The following is a 21,928-nucleotide window of genomic DNA, read 5'->3' as shown; positions in this document are numbered from 1 at the left end:
CCCTTCCGAACATAGATAAAAAAGTAGAAGCTTTGATAGGCTTTGAAATTTTTTGTTTTCTTGATCTGTACAAAGGATACCATCAAGTTTTAATGGATGAGATTGACGCTTCAAAAACGGCCTTCATTACTGATTTCGGCATTTTCGCTTATAAAAAGATGCCATTCGGTTTAAAGAATGCCGGAGCCACTTATCAAAGGATGGTAGACAAGCTTTTTCGGCACCTGATTGGAAAGGAGGTCGAAGTGTATGTTGACGATATAGTCGTCAAAAGCAAAAGCACTTCGGAGTACGAGCACAACCTCAAGTCCACTCTCGACGTGCTCAAGAAAGCCAACCTCAAACTTAATCCCCAAAAGTGTACCTTTTTGGTAGATTCGGGAAAGTTTCTGGGTTGTTGGGTTTCAAAGGACGGACTCAAGGCAAACCCCTCAAAAGTTCAAGTCGTTCAGAACATGGCAATGCCGAAGTCCATACATGACGTGCAAAGGCTAACCGGATGTCTAGCCGCACTGAATCGATTCCTTTCCCAAGCAGCCGAAAAGCAACTGCCGTTCTTCAAGGTGTTGAAAAAGGCACCAAAGTTCGAGTGGGGAGCCGAGCAGAAAAAGGCCTTTGACGAGCTCAAAAGTTATCTAGCCGAGCTTCCTATTCTCTCTGCTCCAACCGAAGCCGAAGTAATATTCTTATACTTAGCGGCATCGGATCAAACCATCAGCGCGGTGCTTGTACGAGAAGAAGGCCTAAAGCAGCTTCCCATCTACTTTACAAGCCGAGCATTAAGAGGTCCAGAAACAAGGTATCAACCACTGGAAAAGATTGCTCTGGCATTAGTAAATGCAGCAAGGAGACTGCGGCCATACTTCTATGCTCACAAGGTATGCGTCTTAACTGATCTGCCACTTCGGCAAGTGTTGACCAAACCGGAAGCATCAGGCAGAATCGCCAAGTGGGCTATAGAGTTGGGAGAGCACACAATTGAATATCTACCTCGGAAAGCCATCAAGGGACAAGCCTTGGCAGATTTTCTTGCAGAAGCAAAGTTCGATCAAGCAATTCCTGTTATTGCCGAACAGAAGAATTCTGCCAATGCCGAACTAGCACAGCCCTTGGAATCCGAAGTAGAACCGCCGGACTGCTGGAGCGGATTCGTAGATGGAGCTTCAAACAAGATGGGAAGTGGAGCTGGTATTCTACTTGTCGCTCCCGACGGACACGAGGTAACCTACTCACTTCGGTTCCTATTCCCCACTACTAATAATGAAGCCGAGTACGAAGCCCTCCTGGCCGGACTCCAGCTAGCGCAAAGTCTGCTCGTCAAATCTCTCAAAGTCCATTGTGATTCACAAGTCATAGTAAATCACATGTTGGGTACAAGTGAAGCTCGTGACGAGAGAATGAAGAAGTATTTGGACAAAGCGCAAAGCATCAGCCGAAGTTTCTCCTATTTTCGGATAATCCGCATTCCCAGAGCGGAAAATAGCCGAGCAGATACCTTAAGTAAGTTGGCCTCAGATCCGAGCTCAAAGGCGGAAGAATTAATGCATCGAAGCATTGATGAAGCCGAGGTACATTCAGTATCCAGCTCGCCGAACTGGATGACGCCGATCTTGCAGTATCTGGATCAAGGACAATTGCCCGAGGATAAGAGAGAAGCTCGGAAGATCACGTGCCGAGCTCTTCGGTACGAACTTCATGAAGGAGTCCTCTTTAGAAAGTCTTACCTCCAGCCGTTATTGCGGTGCGTAGGACCAGAAGAGACGGACTACATCCTCAGAGAAGTTCATGAAGGATCGTGCGGTAGCCACATCGGAGCCAGAGCTTTAGCTAAAAAAGTTCTGAGATGGGGATATTATTGGCCAACCATGGTACAAGAGGCAGTGCAGCTCGTCAAGAAGTGTACGAAGTGCCAAATTCATGCAAATGTCCCAAGGATGCCGCAGACCGATCTGTACACTATGCAAAGCCCTTGGCCTTTCATGCAATGGGGCATAGACATAGTGGGACCACTTCCTCAAGCTCCTCGGCAAATGAAATTCCTTATCGTTGCCGTGGACTACTTCACGAAGTGGGTGGAGGCTGAACCATTAGCTACGATAACGAGCTCAAAGGCATTGGACTTCGTCTAGAAGAACATAGTGTGCCGATTTGGCATACCCCACATCCTCATCTCGGATAATGGGACTCAGTTCACCGACAAGACGTTCAAGAATTGGTGCCAAGAGCTGAACATTCAACAGCGGTTCACTTCGGTCTCCCATCCCCAAGCAAACGGACAAACGGAAGTAACGAACCGGATTCTGGTGAAAGGGTTAAAAGCTCGGTTAGAACAAGCCAAAGGACAATGGGTAGAAAATCTCCCTCAAGTCCTATGGTCCTACCGAACTACACCCAAAACCTCCAACGGTGAAACTCCGTATAGTCTGGTGTACGGCACTGAAGCCGTAATTCCGGTGGAGATCGGCGTACCCAGTCCCCGAACTCTAAACTTCTCCTCAGAAATGAATGACGACGGACTGAGAGCCGAACTAGATCTCGCCGAAGAAAGAAGAGAATTGGCGTGCATAAAAGCAGCCAAGTATAAGGAGCAAGTAGCCCGGTATTATAACCAAAGGGTGAAAAAGCTTCAATTTCAAGTGGGAGATCTCGTCTTGAGAAACAACGAAGTAAGCCGAGCAGAAAAGCTGGGCAAACTTGAGCCCACATGGGAGGGTCCGTATCGGGTGTCAGAAGTCCTCGGCAAAGGGTCTTATAAATTGACTCACATGTCAGGAGAACAAGTACCCCGAACATGGCACGTCTCCAACCTCAAGAAGTTCCACTTGTAAGAGACAAAGTCCGGTCAGTCTGTCTTGTGTCTAGTTCGGTCATAGGGGTACATGTTTTTATTTGTTTGTTTTTTTTTACTTGTATCTTTTACTTGTCGTTTTATAAAAGTTTAAAGTTTTTTTTTCTTTCGTCTTTTTCATTTTTTCTCTATGTGTTTTGTCTCTATGTGCTTGTCGTCTCTTACAAATGGTACCAAGGTATATCGTTCTTTAAAGACTGATCCCCTTTTTAGATCGATTATTAAAGACTATTGTGAGTCCAAGCTTCTAAGGAGGATATAAGACCACAATTCAGCTTAACAAGCAGTCCGTCTGAAACGAACTGCAATAAGCCAACGATTGTGCGTCCAAGCTTCCAAGGAGGATACAAGACCGCAATTCAGCTTAATAAGCACTTCGTCTGAAACGAACTGCAATAAGGGAAAGTCCGATCCACGCGATAAACCTCGCCGAATTAGGACGACCAAGTTCGGTCAAAGAAGTTTACCTCATAAGACCGGGGACGACCATGTCTGGTCAAAGAGGTTCACTGCATAAGACCACTTCGGTTAACTGGGAAAGTCCGATCCACGCGATAAAACTCGCCGAATTAGGACAAGGGAAAGTTCGATCCCGGCGACAAAAATCGCCAAATTAGAACACAAACCAAGTCTGGTCAAAGATGTTTATTTCATCAGACCAAAGACGAGTCCGGTCAAAGATGTTTATTTCATCAGACCAAAGACGAGTCCGGTCAAAGATGTTTATTTCATCAGACCAAAGACGAGTCCGGTCAAAGATGTTTATTGCATCAGACCGAAGACAAGTCCGGTCAAAGATGTTTATTTCATCAGACCAAAGACGAGTCCGGTCAAAGAAGTTTACTTCATAAGACCGAGGACAAGTACGATGAAATTTTTTCGCTAAGCTGTAAATACAGTGTTAGAAGCGAAAACAAAATTTCATTTTTCAAATCTTGTTCAGCATACAACTCAGCTACCCTACAAAATGGCGTTACGCTATTACAAAGGACTATTCTACTGTCCAGGATTGCTGAAGTTAAGCCACCTATCTGCAAAATCCTCTGGAAGCCGAGTTCGGTTGTTCCGAGCAGATGAAGAATAAGCAGGTCGACGAGATGCTATCCTCGACCCAACGCCTCTTCCCCGAGCCCGAGAAGTCCTAACACCTCGGCGATGAAGAGTCTCTGCAATAATCATCTGTTGATCTTGCTCGCTCATAGTCACAACTCCTCGGCGAATGTCAGTCCGTCCCTGTCTTGACGATTCCGGTTGCTCCTGAGCCCGTTCTCGTCTTGACGTTTCCGGCTGTTCCGGAGTTCGTTGATGACTGGAAGTAGGATTTTGAACAAGGGAACCAGAGGTTTGATCTGGAGTGCGAGCATCTGTTGGCACGATATGCCGAAGGAATCTTTCTACGGAGGGGCGCCGAGAAAGAACAATGTTGTACCGAGAAGCCCAACGCCGTAGTGATTTCACAACTTGTTGGCAAGCCGAGCTCTCCAGCGCATTGTTCCTCCGGAGTACAAGATATTCCTCCCACAGTTCGTCAACTCGACTCTGAACATCTGATATGGTCAATCCCCCGCGCACACGGATGTAATCCTCGTACGCAGTCCTCTCAGCAATGGTCGTATTCAGCTCGGCCTCCAGATCCTTCTTATCGGACTCTAAGTCCTTATTATCGGCCTCCAGCTTCACTAAACGAGCCAGAAGCTCATCATTCTTCGTCTGATCGGCTATAGCTCTTTTCTCAGCTTCGTCTAAAGCCGAAGAGTACAGCCGTTTCCAGTGAAGTATCTCCATCTCCTTGAGTACAAAGCAGCTATATTAGTTCGGCAGCTGTACCGAGCAGATAGTAAAATACAACAGGAGTAAAGGCGAGTACGAAAAGCTATACGAAGACAAGTGTAGAGAATTTTTCATTCACAAGGAAAAATTTTTACACTAGGAGGGCTTCAAGGCCATTTTACAAAGAAGAAACTAGACTAAGAGAAGGGAGACGAAATCATACTCCGCCAGCTTCGTCTCCGACTCCTCGCTCTGGTTCAGCTTCTTTCTCCTGAGCTACCTCAGCCTCGGCCTCGCATCCTGCCGGCCTCGCCTCCGCCTCCTGATCGGCTTCCTCCTCTGGATGCCCGGCCCGCTCGACTTCGGCCTCCGGCTCCAGCGGCTCGACCTCACCCTCTCCGTTGTAAGTCGAAGCGGGTGAAACGGGTCCCACGGAGGCAAAGATAGCCTCCAGGTTCTCGTCCCGATCAGCTCGACAACTCCGGACTCGGTCTGCAGAAAGCAGGACCGAGGATGAAGCGAGCTCCTCAAGGAGCGGCAGATTCTGAAGCCGAGCTGCTATCTCTCGGCTGTACAGAGGCAGCACGACGTCGGGCCCCTGCTCGCCCTTATCGGCAATTAGCCTTACCAGACTACCGACAAAGGCCGAGAACTGGCTGCTCAAAAAGAGTCTCTCCGTGTAGGCACGGAGACCCTCTCCTTGGGCAACCACGGCGGCAGCATCCCTCCGTTTCGTCTGCTCTCGCTGGATGACGAGCTGGTTTTTGGCAAACTGAGCTTCATCCTGGGCCGAAATCCTAGCAGCCCTGGCTTTCTCAAAGTTTGCCTCAGCCTGCTCGGCCCGGTGACAAGCAGCCGCCAATTTCCTCTGCATCTCGGCATAGTCGTTGGACGCTTTGGAGAGTTCGACGGCGACGAGCTTGGAGAGCATATCATTCCTCTGAAAATGGATAAGGAAAAAAGTTAACAGAGGGCACCAAAAATACAGGACAGAAGCCAAGCCAAGGAATCAAGAAGACAATTCACCTCGGCGAAGTCCGTGGGCCATAGAAATGGCTCACAGATATGCTCCGAAGGAGGCGCCAAGACCATGTCTTTCTCTGGCGCTCTCGGGGGCTTCTGGGTCTTCCCCTTCCTATTTGCCGAAGTCGACTCCGGCTTCTTTGGACCCGAAGAGGTCTTTTGCCTCTTCGGATTCTTCTCGGCATCAGGCGCCGAGCTGGTAGCCTTCTCTCTCTCCGGCTCCACAAGCTCGGAGGACTTTCTGATAGCCTTATTCAACATGAACACTGCCAAAAAGCAAGAAAGCAAAGTCAGATTTTCTTCGTTAAAGCAGTAGAGCATAAAGATAAAGAGAAATCCTCACCCTCGGCCTCTTCGTCCGAAGACGAGATGTCGAACACGACGTCGCCCTTGACGAGCTCAGACTCCGTGTATTGTTTCCTAACTATGGGAATCTTGTTGAGCTCGCCGTCGAGCTCGTCCAACGGTTCAGGCCGAGGGTGACGGATAACGGACTCCGGCCCTCTCCAGGGAAAACTAGGAGCCGCGGTCCTATCATAGTAGAAGAAGCGATTTTGCCACTTCGGCCACTTCGTTTTACAAAAGGCCCTAAAGGGCTGTAAAGGGATCAAGTAAAACCAAGACCCCTTCCTCTTAAATTGAAAGAATTTAAGGATCGCCTTCAAAGACAAATCCCTTCCTAACCTACGGAGTTCGGCAGCGAAGGCCGACAAGTGCCTCCAAGAATTCGGAGTCACCTGGCCTAAAGGAAGCTGAAAAAAATCTAGTAGATCTACAAAGGTAGAAGGGAGGGGGAAACGAAGCCCGCATTCTAAGCAGGCCTCGTACACGGTGACGTAACCCTCCGGCGGGGAGTCAGCCCTGTGATCACCGTCAGGTACCACCGCCTTCCCCCCAGGAAAAGAGTATTTTTCGTAAAGGGATATCACAGTATCCTTACTCAAGATACTGTGAAAATACTCTACGGTCTTCTCCCCGGATTCTTTCCGGCTAGAAGACCCCTTACCCCCTTTCCTAACGCTACCCGACTCCGAAGAAGAAGAAGAAGACATTTTTCTTACTTTTTGAAGGTGAAGATAGTCTGAAAAAATTCTTGAAAGCGGAGAGAGAATTTTCGCAAGAAAGAGAGTATAGAAGACGCAACAGCAAAAGTGCTTCAATGATGAAGAAAGAGCGTATTTATCAGATACGGGAAAGATTTCGAAATCGTTGCGCCGTTTCGAATCCCACCTTTTCAGGAATCAACGGCCGGATTTTACTGTCGCATTTAATGCAGGCATGCGCTAGGCACGTCCCCTGACGTCAGCCTCCCCCTTACCGTTATCCAGAATGCCGAAGTGACTCACCTCGCCGAAGTGATCCACTTCGCTTTTCGGGGGGGGTAGTGATGGGGTACGAACTAAACCCTAATGGCAAGCCCAATAACAGTGACGGCCCATCAGCCCAGAGCCCAAGAAAGAGTATCTGTTCGGCACCAAAGAGTTCGGCACGACCAAAGAGTTCGGCACGACCAAAGAGTTCGGACTCAGCCTACAGCTCGGTAAAAGCCGACCAGTCAAGCTCTCCTCTCAGATCGGCAAGAGCTGATCGGTAAAGTCCAGCAGTTCGGTCTCAGCATTCGACCGAACTAGGAGTTGGTGGACTCACGAAAGGCCTCCACGACCTCCACTATACCCACGATCTATTTAGTGGTATGAAGCAGTTATTGAGCAGTTATTGCTCACCCACGATCTTGTTAGTGGGGCTGCAAACCACGATCCTAGTTCAATGTATAAATAGAACTTAGATCTGATAGAAAAGGGTTAAGCTCTCTAGAGATAAAATAGCATATAGCAAGTCTGTGTTGTAAGCTGTATTTTCGCAGATCAAGCAATACAAACCTGCCCTCATTTCTCCCCGTGGACGTAGATTTACCTCAGTAAATCGAACCACGTAAATTCATTGTGTCATAATTCTCTACCAGCATTTACTAACATCAATAATTCGCGGACCCATCACCCGGCAACGCCGCGGAACTCCGGTGTCTGCAGCGAACGTCCGTATCCGCATCACCGCTGCGCAATGGCGGACGTCCCGCGCGGAACTCCGGCACACCGGCCGGACGTCCGCCGGGAGTGGATGCTCTAATATACAGATAATAGCATTCTATCAACGGTCCCTACATAGGGAATAATATAGATAAGGGCTAAATTTCAATAATATTTGTCACTATTATTCATATACAGCTCATTCCAACACACTCTTATCCCCATATAAAACCCCCCATTCCATCCCACACCCCACCACCACTAACCTCACTCCTCCACCACCACCACCACAATGTCGCCGCTCCTCCTCCTCCTCCTCCTCCCCCTCCTCCTCCTCGCTCCCTCCACCCGCGCCCAGTCCGCCCCGGCCCCGGCCCCATCCGGCCCCATCAACATCACCGCGATCCTCGAAAAGGAAGGACAATACACCCGCTTCATCCACTTCCTCAACGTGACCCAGGCAGGCGACCAGCTAAACAACCAAGTCAACAACTCCCGCGAAGGCATGACCCTCTTCGCCCCCACCGACAACGCCTTCCAGAACCTCCCGCCGGGGGCTCTCAACAACCTGAGCCCCCAGCAGCAGGTCCAGCTGGTGCAGAACCACATCTGCCCTAAATACTACTCGCTGACCGACCTCCTGTCGGTCAGCAACCCGGTCAGGACGCTCACCACCGGCCAGAAGGGCGGCGTGTTCGGCCTCAACATCACCGGGCAGAACAATCAGGTGAATGTGAGCACCGGGGCAGTGGAGGTCTCGGTGTACAACGCGGTGAGGAAGGACTTCCCCCTCGCGGTGTACCAGGTGGATAAAGTGCTGATGCCGAGGTTTGACGACAGCGGGGATGATGACAAGAAGGCGCCGACTGCGGCGCCGAAGGGAGGGGCGGCGGACGGTGGCGATGCGACGGCGCCGTCGACGCAGAGCCCGGAGGGGAATGGGGCGGCGAGGATCGGATTGGTGGCGGCGTTTTGGGTGATGTGTATGGGATTGGTGTTGTGATTTTTTTTTTAATTTCTTAAATCGATTATGGTGGTGTTTTTTTTTTATATTTATTTGGTTGATTGATGTTCGGAAAATTGTTTTATTTGATTCTGATTTGTGGCTTCACATATTCTATAAAGGGGTTTTTTTATAGAATTATTTGGATCTAGTTAAGGACAATTCACATGGACAGTATATGGCAAATTGTTGTAAAAATAGTAATTTTTTGTTGAATTTGGATCCGTCCCATAATTTTGATTGGTTTGCAATTATTCTACGACGTAAAAAATGGGTCACCTGCATATAAAATATTGTTGATAGTTCTCAACTCTGAGAGTATAAATTTGTTTATAAACAGATGACACCATGTAACTAATTCTATCATAGTACAATATAGTAAGCAAAAAAATAGAGTAAGAGGAAAGGAAAATTCTGAGAGATTATCGAGCTTTGAAGTGCTCAAGAAATGTCATATTCAGCAAGCACTTTTTGAGCTCAAATTCAAGTGGATCGTCTTTTTTTGGCGAAGAAATATCCGAGAAAGGATTACAAGTTACAACGAACGTCACGCGTCACGCCCCTCCTCATGGCAGAAATTCGCCACAATGTAGGCCCTCTCCACACCCAAGAAAATTTAATATACATTATTCATTATTTTCCTTCTAAAATTGAAAAACAGGACAATATATAATACGAAACCACTTCATTAAGACAGTAAACATTGCAAATACTTTAAAAGTTAAAAATATTTTTACACATTAAATACGGAATTAATTAAAGAATTTCATTAAATAAGTAATAAATTAAAAAAAAATTTAATCCCCCATTTCCCATGCAGCCTCGCCACCTACAACGGGCGTCGCAAGTGGTCGCACCTCTCCCGCCCTCCCACGCCTGACCCGACACCCCCAAATGGGTAAGCTAGGCGTCGCTTTTTTTATAAAAGAAAAATGCTCAAGCCATCCGAGGAGGCGAGCAGTGGGACCCAATCCTCAAACCACAAGAACAAGTCTCATCTATGCTAACAACAAGAACAAAGTAAGGCCATAAACATCGACGTCAGGGCTCTAAGTACCAACAACAAACACTAACCCAGAGCTAAGGTCTACATGTCACCGCAATCACACGGACATACCTTATCGTGTGTTCCGTGCACTCATCCAATATCTTCCAAGTTATCCATCAAAAAACCTGGCGCGTATGATGAGAGTCCAGTCCCATTCTTTAATCCATATTCTTATTCGCCATAAGAGTTGTCTCTTCTCGAACTCATAGTTGGGTTTAAAACTCTAAAAACCCATTTTGTTTCTAATATCCCAAATCGACCATGCAGTGATATAAAACGTATATCCATATATGCTTGTCGGATATCCAAATCGCGATGCGTCTCTCGGCAACGACTCCTTCCTCTCCCAACTATGTCGAATGTTCGTCCAGTGGCCGGACGAGAGATCGACCGTACGAAAATTTTACCATTGTGGATGCTCTAACTCTCCCAACTATGTCGAGTTTGAGACTGATGATTTTCAACTTTTCCCTTTACAGACCGTCATTTCTTAATAGAGAATCTCACACATGAGCGCCAATATAAATCTGTCACTATTAATAAGTATATCATGATAATCCTATAAATATCTCCCAATTTAATTAATGATCCCCTGGGTTAAAAGGGAACTGATAGATTATACTACATGTCACCAACAAATGAATGAGAAATCATAAGGTCAAATAGGTTGATGGACTGATATTTTTTGAGATGCATACAATCACAACAATATCTCTTCACTTAGTTGAGGATAACAACTTTCTTAAATAAATAAAAAGGTACAATATATATCTAACAACTACCACATATATATTCATATAGAATGAATTATACAAATGCATGTGTACATACATATAATGTGGGGTATAAAATACTTGTAGGTCGGCTTGGGTACGTTTCAACTTTTGCCAGCATTTCAACAATATTTTAATAAATAATATTAATATCGTGGTACATCAATCATATAAATATATAATTGTAGAGAATTAAATAGTTTTACCACTAATAAACTAAATAAAATGTTTGTGGATAGTGGTATCACACTCAAAAAAATTGTCCTTCTTAAGTAAAATAACTTGTCTAAATATTAGTTTTGTGCCAAAATATTTGGTCTCGATCCATAACTATGCTAGTAAAAGATAAATTAATTTGCATCGAATCACCCAATTACGTAGTTATTTTATCACAAAATATATGGTTCGATTTAGGGTTGGGTAAATATACTGAAATATCGCACTTACCGTAACGAAAATATCAAATTTACGGTATAAAGAGGTACAATATGATACCTTATCGATAGATTTTGATATGATAAAGATATAGATTTTTGTATACTGCGGCATACCGCACATACGGAATATACCGAAAATGAGGTATATACCGACTATGCGGTATCATACATGTATCAATTTATACCGAACACACGATATATACCGAAGTGATGTATATACCGATCATATATATGTATATATTTCAATTATAAATTAATATATTTAATAAAGAATACATAAAACTAATTACAATAATTTTTAAAAATGCGGTATGAACACAGGTGTAACGGCATGTTGTACTACCTTATTTCGATATACCGTAAAAATGTGGTATGCCATAAAAATGCGGTATACCCTAGTAACGATACGGTAACAGTATCGAAAATATACCATACGAATTTTTGGTATACCAAAGTGACGTATACTGAAACATTCGGTATGCCATTTTTGCATACAGCAAATTGAGGTACGGTATGCGGTATGGTATGATCGGTGTGGTATATACCGTACCGATCCACCCTAGTTCGATTATTTAAATGTCATTCCGTCGTCTGCAATACAAAATTCACAAAATACCTTTGCAAAAATTATTATCGGGTTTGTTTGTCCTCAATTTATACACTTTGCACCATTAAAAAAATTTAATTTTTTATATTTATTTTGCAATTGAGACATAATCATTTAATTTATTCGACACAATAATCAATCAATCGATATCAAAACAAACACTAAATAATAGTATTTACTCCGCCCGACTAAGATGACACATTTCTTAGTTGGTACGAGATTTTATGAGTTGTTGATTAATGTGGTTAATCTGAGAGAAAAAGAGCAAGTATAAGTATTAAATGAAGAGAGAAAGAAAGTTGAATAATTACCAAATATAGAAATGTGTGGTAGGGATTTTGGACAAACTAAAAGAAAAAAGTATACATAATCCATTCAACTACTAATGCGTTTAATACACCACCAAAATCACATCTTAATTTCATTTTTAATTAATACTACTAGAAGAAAACTATTATTCAACCCTCCTCTTTATCACGAATTCGCTACAAAAAATGTTATTTAACCACATACGAATATACTCAACATAACCACAAATCCACGAGCATCCGCAATGGCGGACGTCCACGCGGAATTTCCACCGGCATGCGGGAATTCCGTGGCGGACGGCCGCCATTGCGCGTCCCTTCCACGGATACGGAATTCCGCGAAGAAATTCGCAGTTTCGCGGCCATCGGCGGAATTCCGCAGGGAATTCCGCGCGGACGTCCGCCATTGCGTTGACGCCCGCGGAATTCCGCGCGGAATTCTTGTTTAATGCATTAAATGTTTTTTTCGGTTCCTATATATACATCTCGTTGAACTTCATTTCATTCGCACCACTTGTATTAACAAGTTTCTCTCTCTCTAAATTTTTTTTAATAATGGAATATTTTTCCCTATTTGTGTCGACTATTTAATTCAGTAAATTTCTTACTTCCGGAAATTGTTTAATTTGTGAATTTGCGAATTTTTTTAATTGTGGGAATTCCTTCGGGAATTCCGCAGGGAATTCTGCCACTGTGCAGTGAGAATTCCTTATGACGTGACATGAGGTGTTTTTGGGAATTCCGCGAGAAATTCCGCCGAGAATTCCGCACCACTGTGGATGCTCTAAAGTATACACATTCTGTTCGCCAATAAATATCTCATTTTGTCATTTTCATTAAAATCTCATTTGTTTTTTCCCCTCCATTTTACACAACAGATCACATTTTATTGTAAAATTAGTATTCCGTACTACATAATAAAAGTAAGACATATATTTCACTATTTTTGTCCGGTTATTTATTCATGTGTCTCAAACTCACTTATTTTGTAAGAGTCTTCTCCTTTTTTTACTTTCTATTATAACTCCTATTTTATTTTACTATATTTATTTTAGGAATGCATTAAAATGCTAATTTTTCTTAAATTGCTAACTTGTTAACTCATTAACGTAGTGTATTAAAAATATCAACACGATCACATTAAAATGTCACACATATTTGCGTTGACATTTAAATATTAATGCCAACATATCAACTTAAGTTTATGTTGACATTTCAGTATCATCGTGTTGACATTTTTAATACATTGCATTGATGATTTAGCAAGTTAAGAAAATTTAGCAACGGATTATACCCCTTTATTTAATCCATTTAATACAAATTTGAAGTCTTCGTACTAAAAAAAATATCTCTAACTTAATTAAATTGAGACACACTGAGTTGAATAATACTAATAAATACATAGGGAATAGTATATACTCCTAGAAAAGTGGTAAATTGGAACGATATCCCCATATAAAACCCCTCATCCATCCCACACCTAACCACCACAATCACAATGTCGTCGTCGTCGTCCTCCTCCTCCTTAGCTCGTCTGCCCATGTGATGCACTATTTATTAGCACTAAAAATACCTGCAAGTTTACAGGGTAGATCTAATATAGCTAAAGATTAGTACCGGGATATCGAACACAGGGAATAAGATTGCAACTGGCTATCATATACTAGGCGTCATATACTATTTAAAGACACGGATGTTTTTTTGGTTTGATTTTATTAAACTAGACTGAAAAATAAATAAACAAATAAAAAGAAAGCATATAAACAATGATACAAAGCAGGCATAGGAATGTAGAATATTAGGATCCAAAACACAATCGACTTTCTTGAATTACAGTCTCTAGAGTTATTAAGTCGGTCACTTAACTGGATTAAACCCTTTTTGGCACCGTTGCCGGGGAATATTATTGCTTTAAGTTGATATTGTAGAACGGTTGATAATACTAATTTAGAGTATAATATTTTGTATAGTATTATTTTGATTTTTTTTATCTGTTTTACAAGGGTTGCTATTTGAGGAGAGCACGAAGCACAACAATGGATTACCCTCCGCTTCGGTACAAGATACAATCATCTGCTCCAACACTTGATATGCTCCGTAGAGCGTGGGTACAAAAGGCATCTCAAAGGAAGTCCCGAGAATGAGGGCTAACTTATGAGCTTCAAAGAACGTCAAGCTAAAGACGTTAACCAAAAGTGCTTGTTGGGAGGCAACCCAACATCAGTATCATTTTTTCATATTTAATTTTGTTTTAGTTTAATGTGTTTTCTTAGTTTACTCACGTCCCTACCGACTTTACAAACTTATTCTTAACTTAGTTATGAATAAGTTTGGGGGGATTAAGTGGTGGACCGTGAGTTTAATTGTTTTTGCTTATTTTTATTACTTTTATTTTATTTAATAAACCCGAGGTGAATCTTGTCATGAACATAACATAGAAAACTTAGAAATACTCATGTTTAGGGATATCAGACCGAATTGCCTATGATAAAAATTTCGTTTATGTGTTGGTTGAGTTGACTTGATGCATTGATTTGAAGGTTTAGTGAAAAGGTGCATAAATAATGAATTGCTTGTTTGCCTTGAATCATGCTTATACCTTGTAAGACTTGAGCCATAATTTTATTTCTTGTGTGATTTATCTGCATTCGTGTATTTGTTTCTAGAACTTGCTCCTAGTCTGCCTAAGTTTACATAGTGTTTAAATGATAAAAGAGGACGTTAGGCCATCCTTCTTAGCTACTTTATATATCCAAATTTATGACCTTATTCAAAATATTTTTCCCTAGCTAACCACTTTGAGCCTTTAAAGTCTTTTTCTTTGGAAGCTAAATAAAAAGGAATATCCATACTCTCTTGGTGAATTTTAGTTTATATTTTGTGAAAAGAGTTGGAGAGATAAGGTAGAAAGAAAAGTAGTGTGCTTACTTGTGAAAAGTGCATAGACATCTGTGGTTTGAATGCGATAATTGGTTGTGCATAGAAAGAAAAAAAAAAGAAAAGATATACAAAAGAAAAAAATGAAAAGAAAAAAAATGAAAATAATTTGGGAAGTGAGAAGAAATTTAGACAAAGTCTAGAATTTACTGAGATTCGAATTGTTGGTGCGGTGCTAAGTTTGATGTAGTAGAAATTGATCACTTTTGCTATTTTTAGGTTTAGTCACTTTTTAGTCATATTTCATCACCTTACCAAAGAGCCTACATTATAACATAAAATAAAGACCTTTCAGATTTTTGATTTTAATCACATAAAGTAGATGAGTGATTAGACTTCGAGCAAGCCTATGGTAAACTTTGCATGTTGCATGATCTGAGAGCATACACTTTTTCCAATATACACTTTGTGAGTGAGTGATAAATACACTTCTAAACACTTGTGAGCGCATGTACTTCAAGGTGATCAACGAGCTAGTAATGAAAATACACTAATAAGCTTTGCCTGATTTGATTTGTATTCTTGTCAAACTCTTTATTTCTTGTTACAATTTTTGAGGCAACTATAAAGTCTAGTTCTTAGCATCCGTGTTTCTTCATTAGTTTTTCTCTTGTTTTGTCTGAGGACAAACAAATAATTAAGTTTGGGGGAGTTGACAAACACGGATTTTACATGTTTTTAAGGGCTAGATTTGACTAGTTTTAAATGTCAATCATGCAAATTATGTTCATAAATTGCATATATTATACATTTGATATTTTGAATGTGTTTGTTGATAAATGATAGAAAAATATAGAAAAAAAGATGCAAAAAGGCCAAGGTATAGCAGCCTCTGTTCGAGCCCATTCTTCCAGCAAGTTTGAAGTCCAATCAGTGCTTACTACATGTCATTTTCTTCGTCTTCGAAAGAGCTTCACGTGGATACCTTAAACGTCTCAATCGGAGTTCTGTAGAGAAAGTTATTACAATTCTACGAACATTGCGCAATGCAGTCAAAGCTGACGGAAATTTAGGCGGAAATTCAAGAAAGAGAATAAATTATTAAATTGTGAAACCAAATCTCTCTCATTTCTTGTAGGGCACAAAAATAACCAAGACTAACCCTTTTTCTAGCCTATAAATACTCCTAAACCTAATTCATAATCTCCATCTCAGAGCCTCCAATCCTACTCCCTCTCTACACTTTCTTCCATTCCATATTTCATACATAATTCATCCATCTTCCATTGGAGCGGAACTCTGCAGATCCAGCCAAGAGAAGACTGAAGATTGAAGATTCAATCTTGGGTTTTATCAATTTCTTTCATGTCTAGTACTTTTATTATTGATTTTACTACTTGTCTATGAGTAGTTAAACATCAATTTTAGATTTTTTGATGAACATTATTATGAACATGTTTTGATTTATTGAATTGAACATTTTCCTAGCTCTTGTGATTGTTTTGCTTGTTCTCGTGCGTTTATTGTTCTTTTGTCTGGCCAACTTTAGAACTATGTCCATTTAACTAGATTAATCGAGAGATAGCTAGTTTTACGTGGTAAAAGGAACGAGTACAGCACATAGGTTTATCTGCACTTGAGAGTGGGGACCCTTTGTGAGGACTTGAGTCTTAGGAACTCAAGGAGTTAGAATCTAATCTATTGGAAGGAGACTTTGATAGTTAGAGTCTAATCTACTGGATATGTGCACTTGAGAGAGGGCTTATCTGAAAATCGCGACTTTCCTAATAATCCTGGAGACACATAAATGTAAAGGTTCGGTGAGATTAATCATCACTAGGTCGTAGTAGTTGGATCCTAAAACTCTACTTTCTTTAGCCTGCTTTGTATTATTTTGTTTTTATATTTGTTTATATTTTTGTCTACTTTATAAAACCAAAACCCAAAACTCCGTGTCTCTAGATAGTATATGACGCTTAGTATGTGATAGCCAGTTGCAATCTTATTCCCTGTGTTCGATATCCCGGTACTGACATTTAGCTATACTAGTTCTACCCTGTAAACTTGCAGGTATTTTTAGTACTAATAAATAATGCATCACCATGCCCAGTCCTCCCCGGGCCCCATCAACATCACGAGGATCCTCGTGGGAGGTGGGCAATTCGACCAGTTCCTCCGCTTACTCAACCAGACCTGGGTCATTAACCCGCTCAACACCCAGTTGAACATCTCCCTCGCCGGCGTGACGTTATTCGCCCCGACCAACAACGCCTTCCTGAACCTCCCGCCGGGGGCTCTGGACAACCTGAGCCCCCAACAGCGGGTGGAGCTGGTGCAGAACCACATCTGCCCCAAGTACTACTCCCTGACCGAACCTCACCACCGCGAAGCACAATCAGGTGAATGTCCCCACCGGGGCTGTGGAGGCGCTCGTGTACAAGGACTTCCCCCTCGCGGTGTGCGGCTGGACAAGGTGCTCATGCCAAGGTTCGACGTCGGCGCCGGGGATGTCAAGGCTCCGGCGGAAAATGGAAGGGATGCAGGCGCTGCGGCTGGGAGGATCGGATTGGTGGCGGCGTTTTGGGTGATGTGCAAGGGATTGGTGTTGTGATTTTATTTTTCTCAAATTGATCATGCATGCTGCTGCTTTTTTCTATTATTACCAGTTATGCTTGTTTGGTTGATGTTACGAATAATTGTTTTGTTTAATTCGATTCTGATTTGTGGCTTCACAAGTTCACATAGTAATAGTAAAGGAGCTGTGTTGTTTTTTGCATTATGCAATGGGGACTTTTATATAGAAACAGTATTTGAATTTTAGTTGAAGCTAAACAATTTATGCATGATAAATAACTATGGACATTAAAGATTGCAATATTATACCATGAAACATAAAATTAATTGTTACAACGTAATTTGTCAAAAAATGCTTGCTTTGGACAAGATGAAGGAGGCCCTTAATTTGGTTATGGCCATTGATGATTTCTTTTTTCTTTTTTAATTTAAGGCTATTAAATTTTGAGTTTCATAGATTTTCTTTGGTTTTATTAGTAGTAATAAGATATATTATTGGGCCATAAATAATATGGTTTGCTTTTACCCCTCAACCTGGTGAACTCGGGCCAGCCCAATATCTTTCACATCCCTGCCGTTTAAAATGAACTTCTTTAGGCAAATTGCAAAAAAAAAAAAAAAATTGGAAAGTTGTCGAATTATATTTATTGCAAATTATCGTTAGGTTACACTAAAACTATACCAAAAATAACTTTTAAATTTTAATTTATTACATTCAAGTCCAATTAATTTATACTCCTTATTTATCAAAATAGAAAAAAGAGAAGGAAGAGAAATTAAAATACAGAAAGACCGAAAAACTTACATGAAGAAGCACAATGGCGTGGAGAAAAAGATATGAAATAACAACCTAATTTAATTATATTAATATTTGGTTAGTGTGTAATTTAGATAAAATATATAGAAATGATTAAAAGTACTTTGATTGAGGAATATTCTTTTGGATTTGAATTTAGTGTAAAATTGTAAATGGTTGGAATAAATTAATTAATAATTAGAAATTAAATTACCTTATTTAAATATCTCTATAAATTTTAATACACAAAATAAAATTTTGCCTTATACATTTGGGGTACTTCAGTCTTTTCGAACCTAAGTATTATTTCTTCTTGGCTTGCCTTGTGCACAAAGCTTTCTTCTTCGTTTACAAAATATAAACCCAAAAAACACTCGCACAGTCTCTCTTCATCTCTTCAAAATTACAAATCAAATCCAATTCATTTTGGCAAAACGATTTTTTTTAAATCTTGCCATATTGTGAAAAAAGCCAAATCTTAGCACAAAAAAATTGAAGAATGAGCCGCGGAAGTGGAGGCGGATACGATCGACACATTACGATCTTCTCTCCGGAAGGCCGGCTTTATCAAGTTGGTAAGCATTCTACTTCTACGAAATATTGTTTTCTCTGATTTCCCCCATTCGAAAGCCCTAATTTTAGCTCAATAGTGATTGTCAATCGGCATTTCTCGGCTGATTCTTATAATTTAGGGTTTATGAATTTCTTGCCCTAATTTGTGCAGAATATGCCTTCAAGGCCGTCAAGGCCGCCGGAGTCACCTCGATTGGCGTCCGAGGGAAGGACTCAGTGTGTGTTGTTACTCAGAAGAAAGTGCCGGTGGGGATTTTTATGCTGTGATGATTTGGTTTCAATTTTGTGGAGTTGAGTTTTTTATATTGAATTTTGTGTGACCAGGACAAGCTCTTAGATCAGACGAGCGTTACGCTTCTGTTTCCCATTACCAAGTACCTTGGTTTGTTGGCTACTGGAATAACAGGTAATTGTTGCTTTGCTCTATGTTTTCCAGTGTGTTTATTCATTAGCTGGGATGGTGTATGTTCATTAAGAAGTGAGACTTCTCTGTGCAAGTTATGCTCTTATTGGTACTTAAGAAGCTTATAGCTTTTAACATCAGCGTATGCAAATCTAGGTAGTTGAAAGATAGTTTTCTCTAGTTAGTACAGTTTGACTAAGCATAAATATACAAGCTTGTGCTGAAAATGATATTCGTTTGCTTTCCTCGGCATGTATTTATCGAAAATTGATTTCAATACGTTCCCATTTTACAGCTGATGCAAGGACTTTGGTGCAACAAGCAAGAAATGAGGCTGCTGAGTTTCGCTTTAGATATGGTTATGAAATGCCAGTTGATGTATTGTCCAGATGGTATGGTAGTTGCACTTATTGTTACTCTAAAAATACCTTTTGATTTTTGTTAATGTGAAGTTTGTAGCTGTTTGAAAACTTATCCAGCTATGGTTGTAATATTCCTATTTGCTTTCAGAATTGATTGATTATTTGCTAGTGTCAAGTGTTGAATGCAGATATGCATGTGTTTTCAGTAGTAATGTTAGTTACCTTATGCAATGCAGGATTGCGGACAAGTCTCAGGTATACACCCAGCATGCCTACATGAGACCACTTGGTGTAGGTCTGTTGTTTCTTTCTTCCTCAATGGGTCTTTCCTGTTTTTGTTCTTCCTATTATGTATGTTTCTCTTCATTAACTGGCTTCTTCCTTTGGTATGAAGTTGCCATGATATTGGGTATCGATGAAGAGAAAGGTCCTCAGCTTTTCAAGTGTGATCCTGCTGGCCACTTTTTTGGTCATAAGGTAGTGAGGATTTCTGTCTCTGTATCTGTTGTCAATTCTTAAACCTTCGCAATATTATTCTAATGTCATTTTCTGATTGTTGGTATTGTTGTCTCAAATTCATATGTTCTATTGTATTCCCTCCACTTCTGTATACTTGCTCCACACAATCCGTTGACTTTTTAATGAGAAGGTTTGTATCTAATCTTTCTGATAAGATAAATATTCCATTTTATTTTCTGATAGGCAACAAGTGCTGGCGGGAAAGAGCAAGAGGCTATCAACTTCTTAGAGAAGAAGATGAAAAATGACCCCAAGTTCACCTATGAGGAAACTGTGCAGGTAAAACACTTATCATATATTTTGAGCATTATCTTAATTCCAGATAGTAAATATTGGTTCAAAACTCAGACAATTGTGCTTGGTATAACAATGGTTTTTTTCATCCAACCTAGACTACATAATAGGGGAATGATAATTACATTATATGTATGACATTGACATTGACATCCTATGGTTTGATGATAGTTTTATTTGAGTGTCAAGGAAGAGTTTTATTTTGCTCTTTAACTTTTTCCTGTACAGACTGCGATTTCAGCCCTACAATCTGTTCTACAGGAGGATTTCAAGGCCAGTGAGATCGAGGTAATTTTTAGTTGCATGGTTTGCATATAACATGTTCTCTTATTGAAAATGCGATTAACACTCTGCATCATAGTACTATAACTTTTGCGTCTGGGCAGGTTGGTGTTGTGAGGGAAGAGGATAAACTTTTCAAAGTCCTGTCGACTGATGAAATTGATGAGCACCTGACCGCAATCAGCGAGCGCGACTGATCCAGCCTGCTCAGATTTCAAAAACTACGTCTAATGAATGGATCGAGAGTTGAAGGCATTTTGTTTTAATTGGACTATCATACTGTATTCATGTCATTTTATGGTCTCTGTTTGAACTTAACTCCTCAGTCGCGGTATTTCTGTTGGTTTTTATTAAATTAACAGTCTATTTGAGTCTCAATGACATCATAGTTCCCATCTCGTGCTCATATTTATGAAATGTCACTCAATAATCATAGATAGTTTCTTTGTTGCACGACAATCCTTTGTCAGGGATAAACCACAATGAGAGACCTCAGTACTCTTATGCTGTCTCGTAGTTCCAGTCGTGCAGTGTCGACAGTATCGACTTGTTTTTTGTTCGAATGATCAGATGAAGATTAGGTTAGATGCTGTATCTCATTATTCTGTGATCAGATTTCTGTATGATGAAATCATTCATACCTTGAGCAGGATGAGATCAACTCGGGAAAGCGGTCGCCCGTGGACTTGGCCGTTGCCATGGTGCCTACATCGGCATCCACCAATGGCCCCCTCTGAATGCTTTGTCGTCGAGTAGGCATCTCGGATGGCGTGAGGTAGTGGTCGCCAGCAAATCTCACTTGGATTACGCATTTTAGCATGGTGTTGGTGACTTGGTGTAGTTCTGAATATGAGCCTGAGCATCAAAAAGCTCATCAGAGCATACACAGCAGTGCTTGTTGGAACGAGCACTCGCCGTGCCGTTGGCGCGGCAGAGCCCTGCTCGCCGCTGTGCTCTTGCCAGCGGCACAACCTTGCTCAATGCATCGAGCATCGCCGTGCCGCTGAGCAGGCTGACGTGGCGCGAGATGATTGGCCAACGGCATAGCCATTGGCATTTTCCTTTTTTTAAATAAAAAATAATACCAAAAAAAAATTGGATTCCCAAAAGTGTGGCCGTTTTTTACCATTTTTTGAAAAAAAATTTAATCCCAAAATCATCTATAAATACACACATTCATCATTCATTTTCACATCAAATTATCTCTCAATTCATCACCTACATCTTCCTCTCTCACTCAAACACACTCTAAATTCAAAAATGGATATGAATGATATCATTGCGGAAACGGAGCACGAAGAATAAGAATACTATCAACAATATTGTGCCGCCTATGAAGCCTATCTCGCCGCCGCTGCCCCCGCCCTCCTCCTCGACCAACGAGATCAAATCGCCGCTACATCC

General features: G+C 41.3%; 3 protein-coding genes across 3 annotated transcripts; all 3 read left to right on the top strand.

Moving 5' to 3' along the window:
• Window positions 1–7,939: 7,939 nt before the first annotated feature.
• Window positions 7,940–8,887, top strand: LOC121811261 (fasciclin-like arabinogalactan protein 9). Its single transcript, XM_042212088.1, has one exon. It carries the CDS (start codon window positions 7,961–7,963, stop codon window positions 8,669–8,671), a length of 711 nt encoding a protein of 236 aa, XP_042068022.1. The 5' UTR covers window positions 7,940–7,960; the 3' UTR covers window positions 8,672–8,887.
• A 7,926-nt stretch (window positions 8,888–16,813) lies between these two features.
• Window positions 16,814–17,332, top strand: LOC121810808 (fasciclin-like arabinogalactan protein 9). Its single transcript, XM_042211532.1, has one exon. It carries the CDS (start codon window positions 16,814–16,816, stop codon window positions 17,330–17,332), a length of 519 nt encoding a protein of 172 aa, XP_042067466.1.
• A 1,085-nt stretch (window positions 17,333–18,417) lies between these two features.
• LOC121742395 (proteasome subunit alpha type-6-like) lies at window positions 18,418–20,902 on the top strand. The gene is made up of 9 exons (XM_042135518.1): window positions 18,418–18,666; window positions 18,816–18,910; window positions 18,989–19,070; window positions 19,363–19,459; window positions 19,666–19,724; window positions 19,824–19,906; window positions 20,132–20,227; window positions 20,471–20,530; window positions 20,629–20,902. The coding sequence occupies exons 1-9, from the start codon at window positions 18,591–18,593 to the stop codon at window positions 20,719–20,721; spliced, it is 741 nt and encodes a 246-aa protein (XP_041991452.1). The 5' UTR covers window positions 18,418–18,590; the 3' UTR covers window positions 20,722–20,902.
• Window positions 20,903–21,928: the final 1,026 nt, after the last annotated feature.

The sequence above is a fragment of the Salvia splendens genome, chromosome 7 (assembly GCF_004379255.2).
Source record: "Salvia splendens isolate huo1 chromosome 7, SspV2, whole genome shotgun sequence".
In the NCBI taxonomy this organism is placed as follows: Eukaryota; Viridiplantae; Streptophyta; class Magnoliopsida; order Lamiales; family Lamiaceae; genus Salvia; species Salvia splendens.
This window is presented reverse-complemented; position numbering and strand designations above follow the sequence as displayed.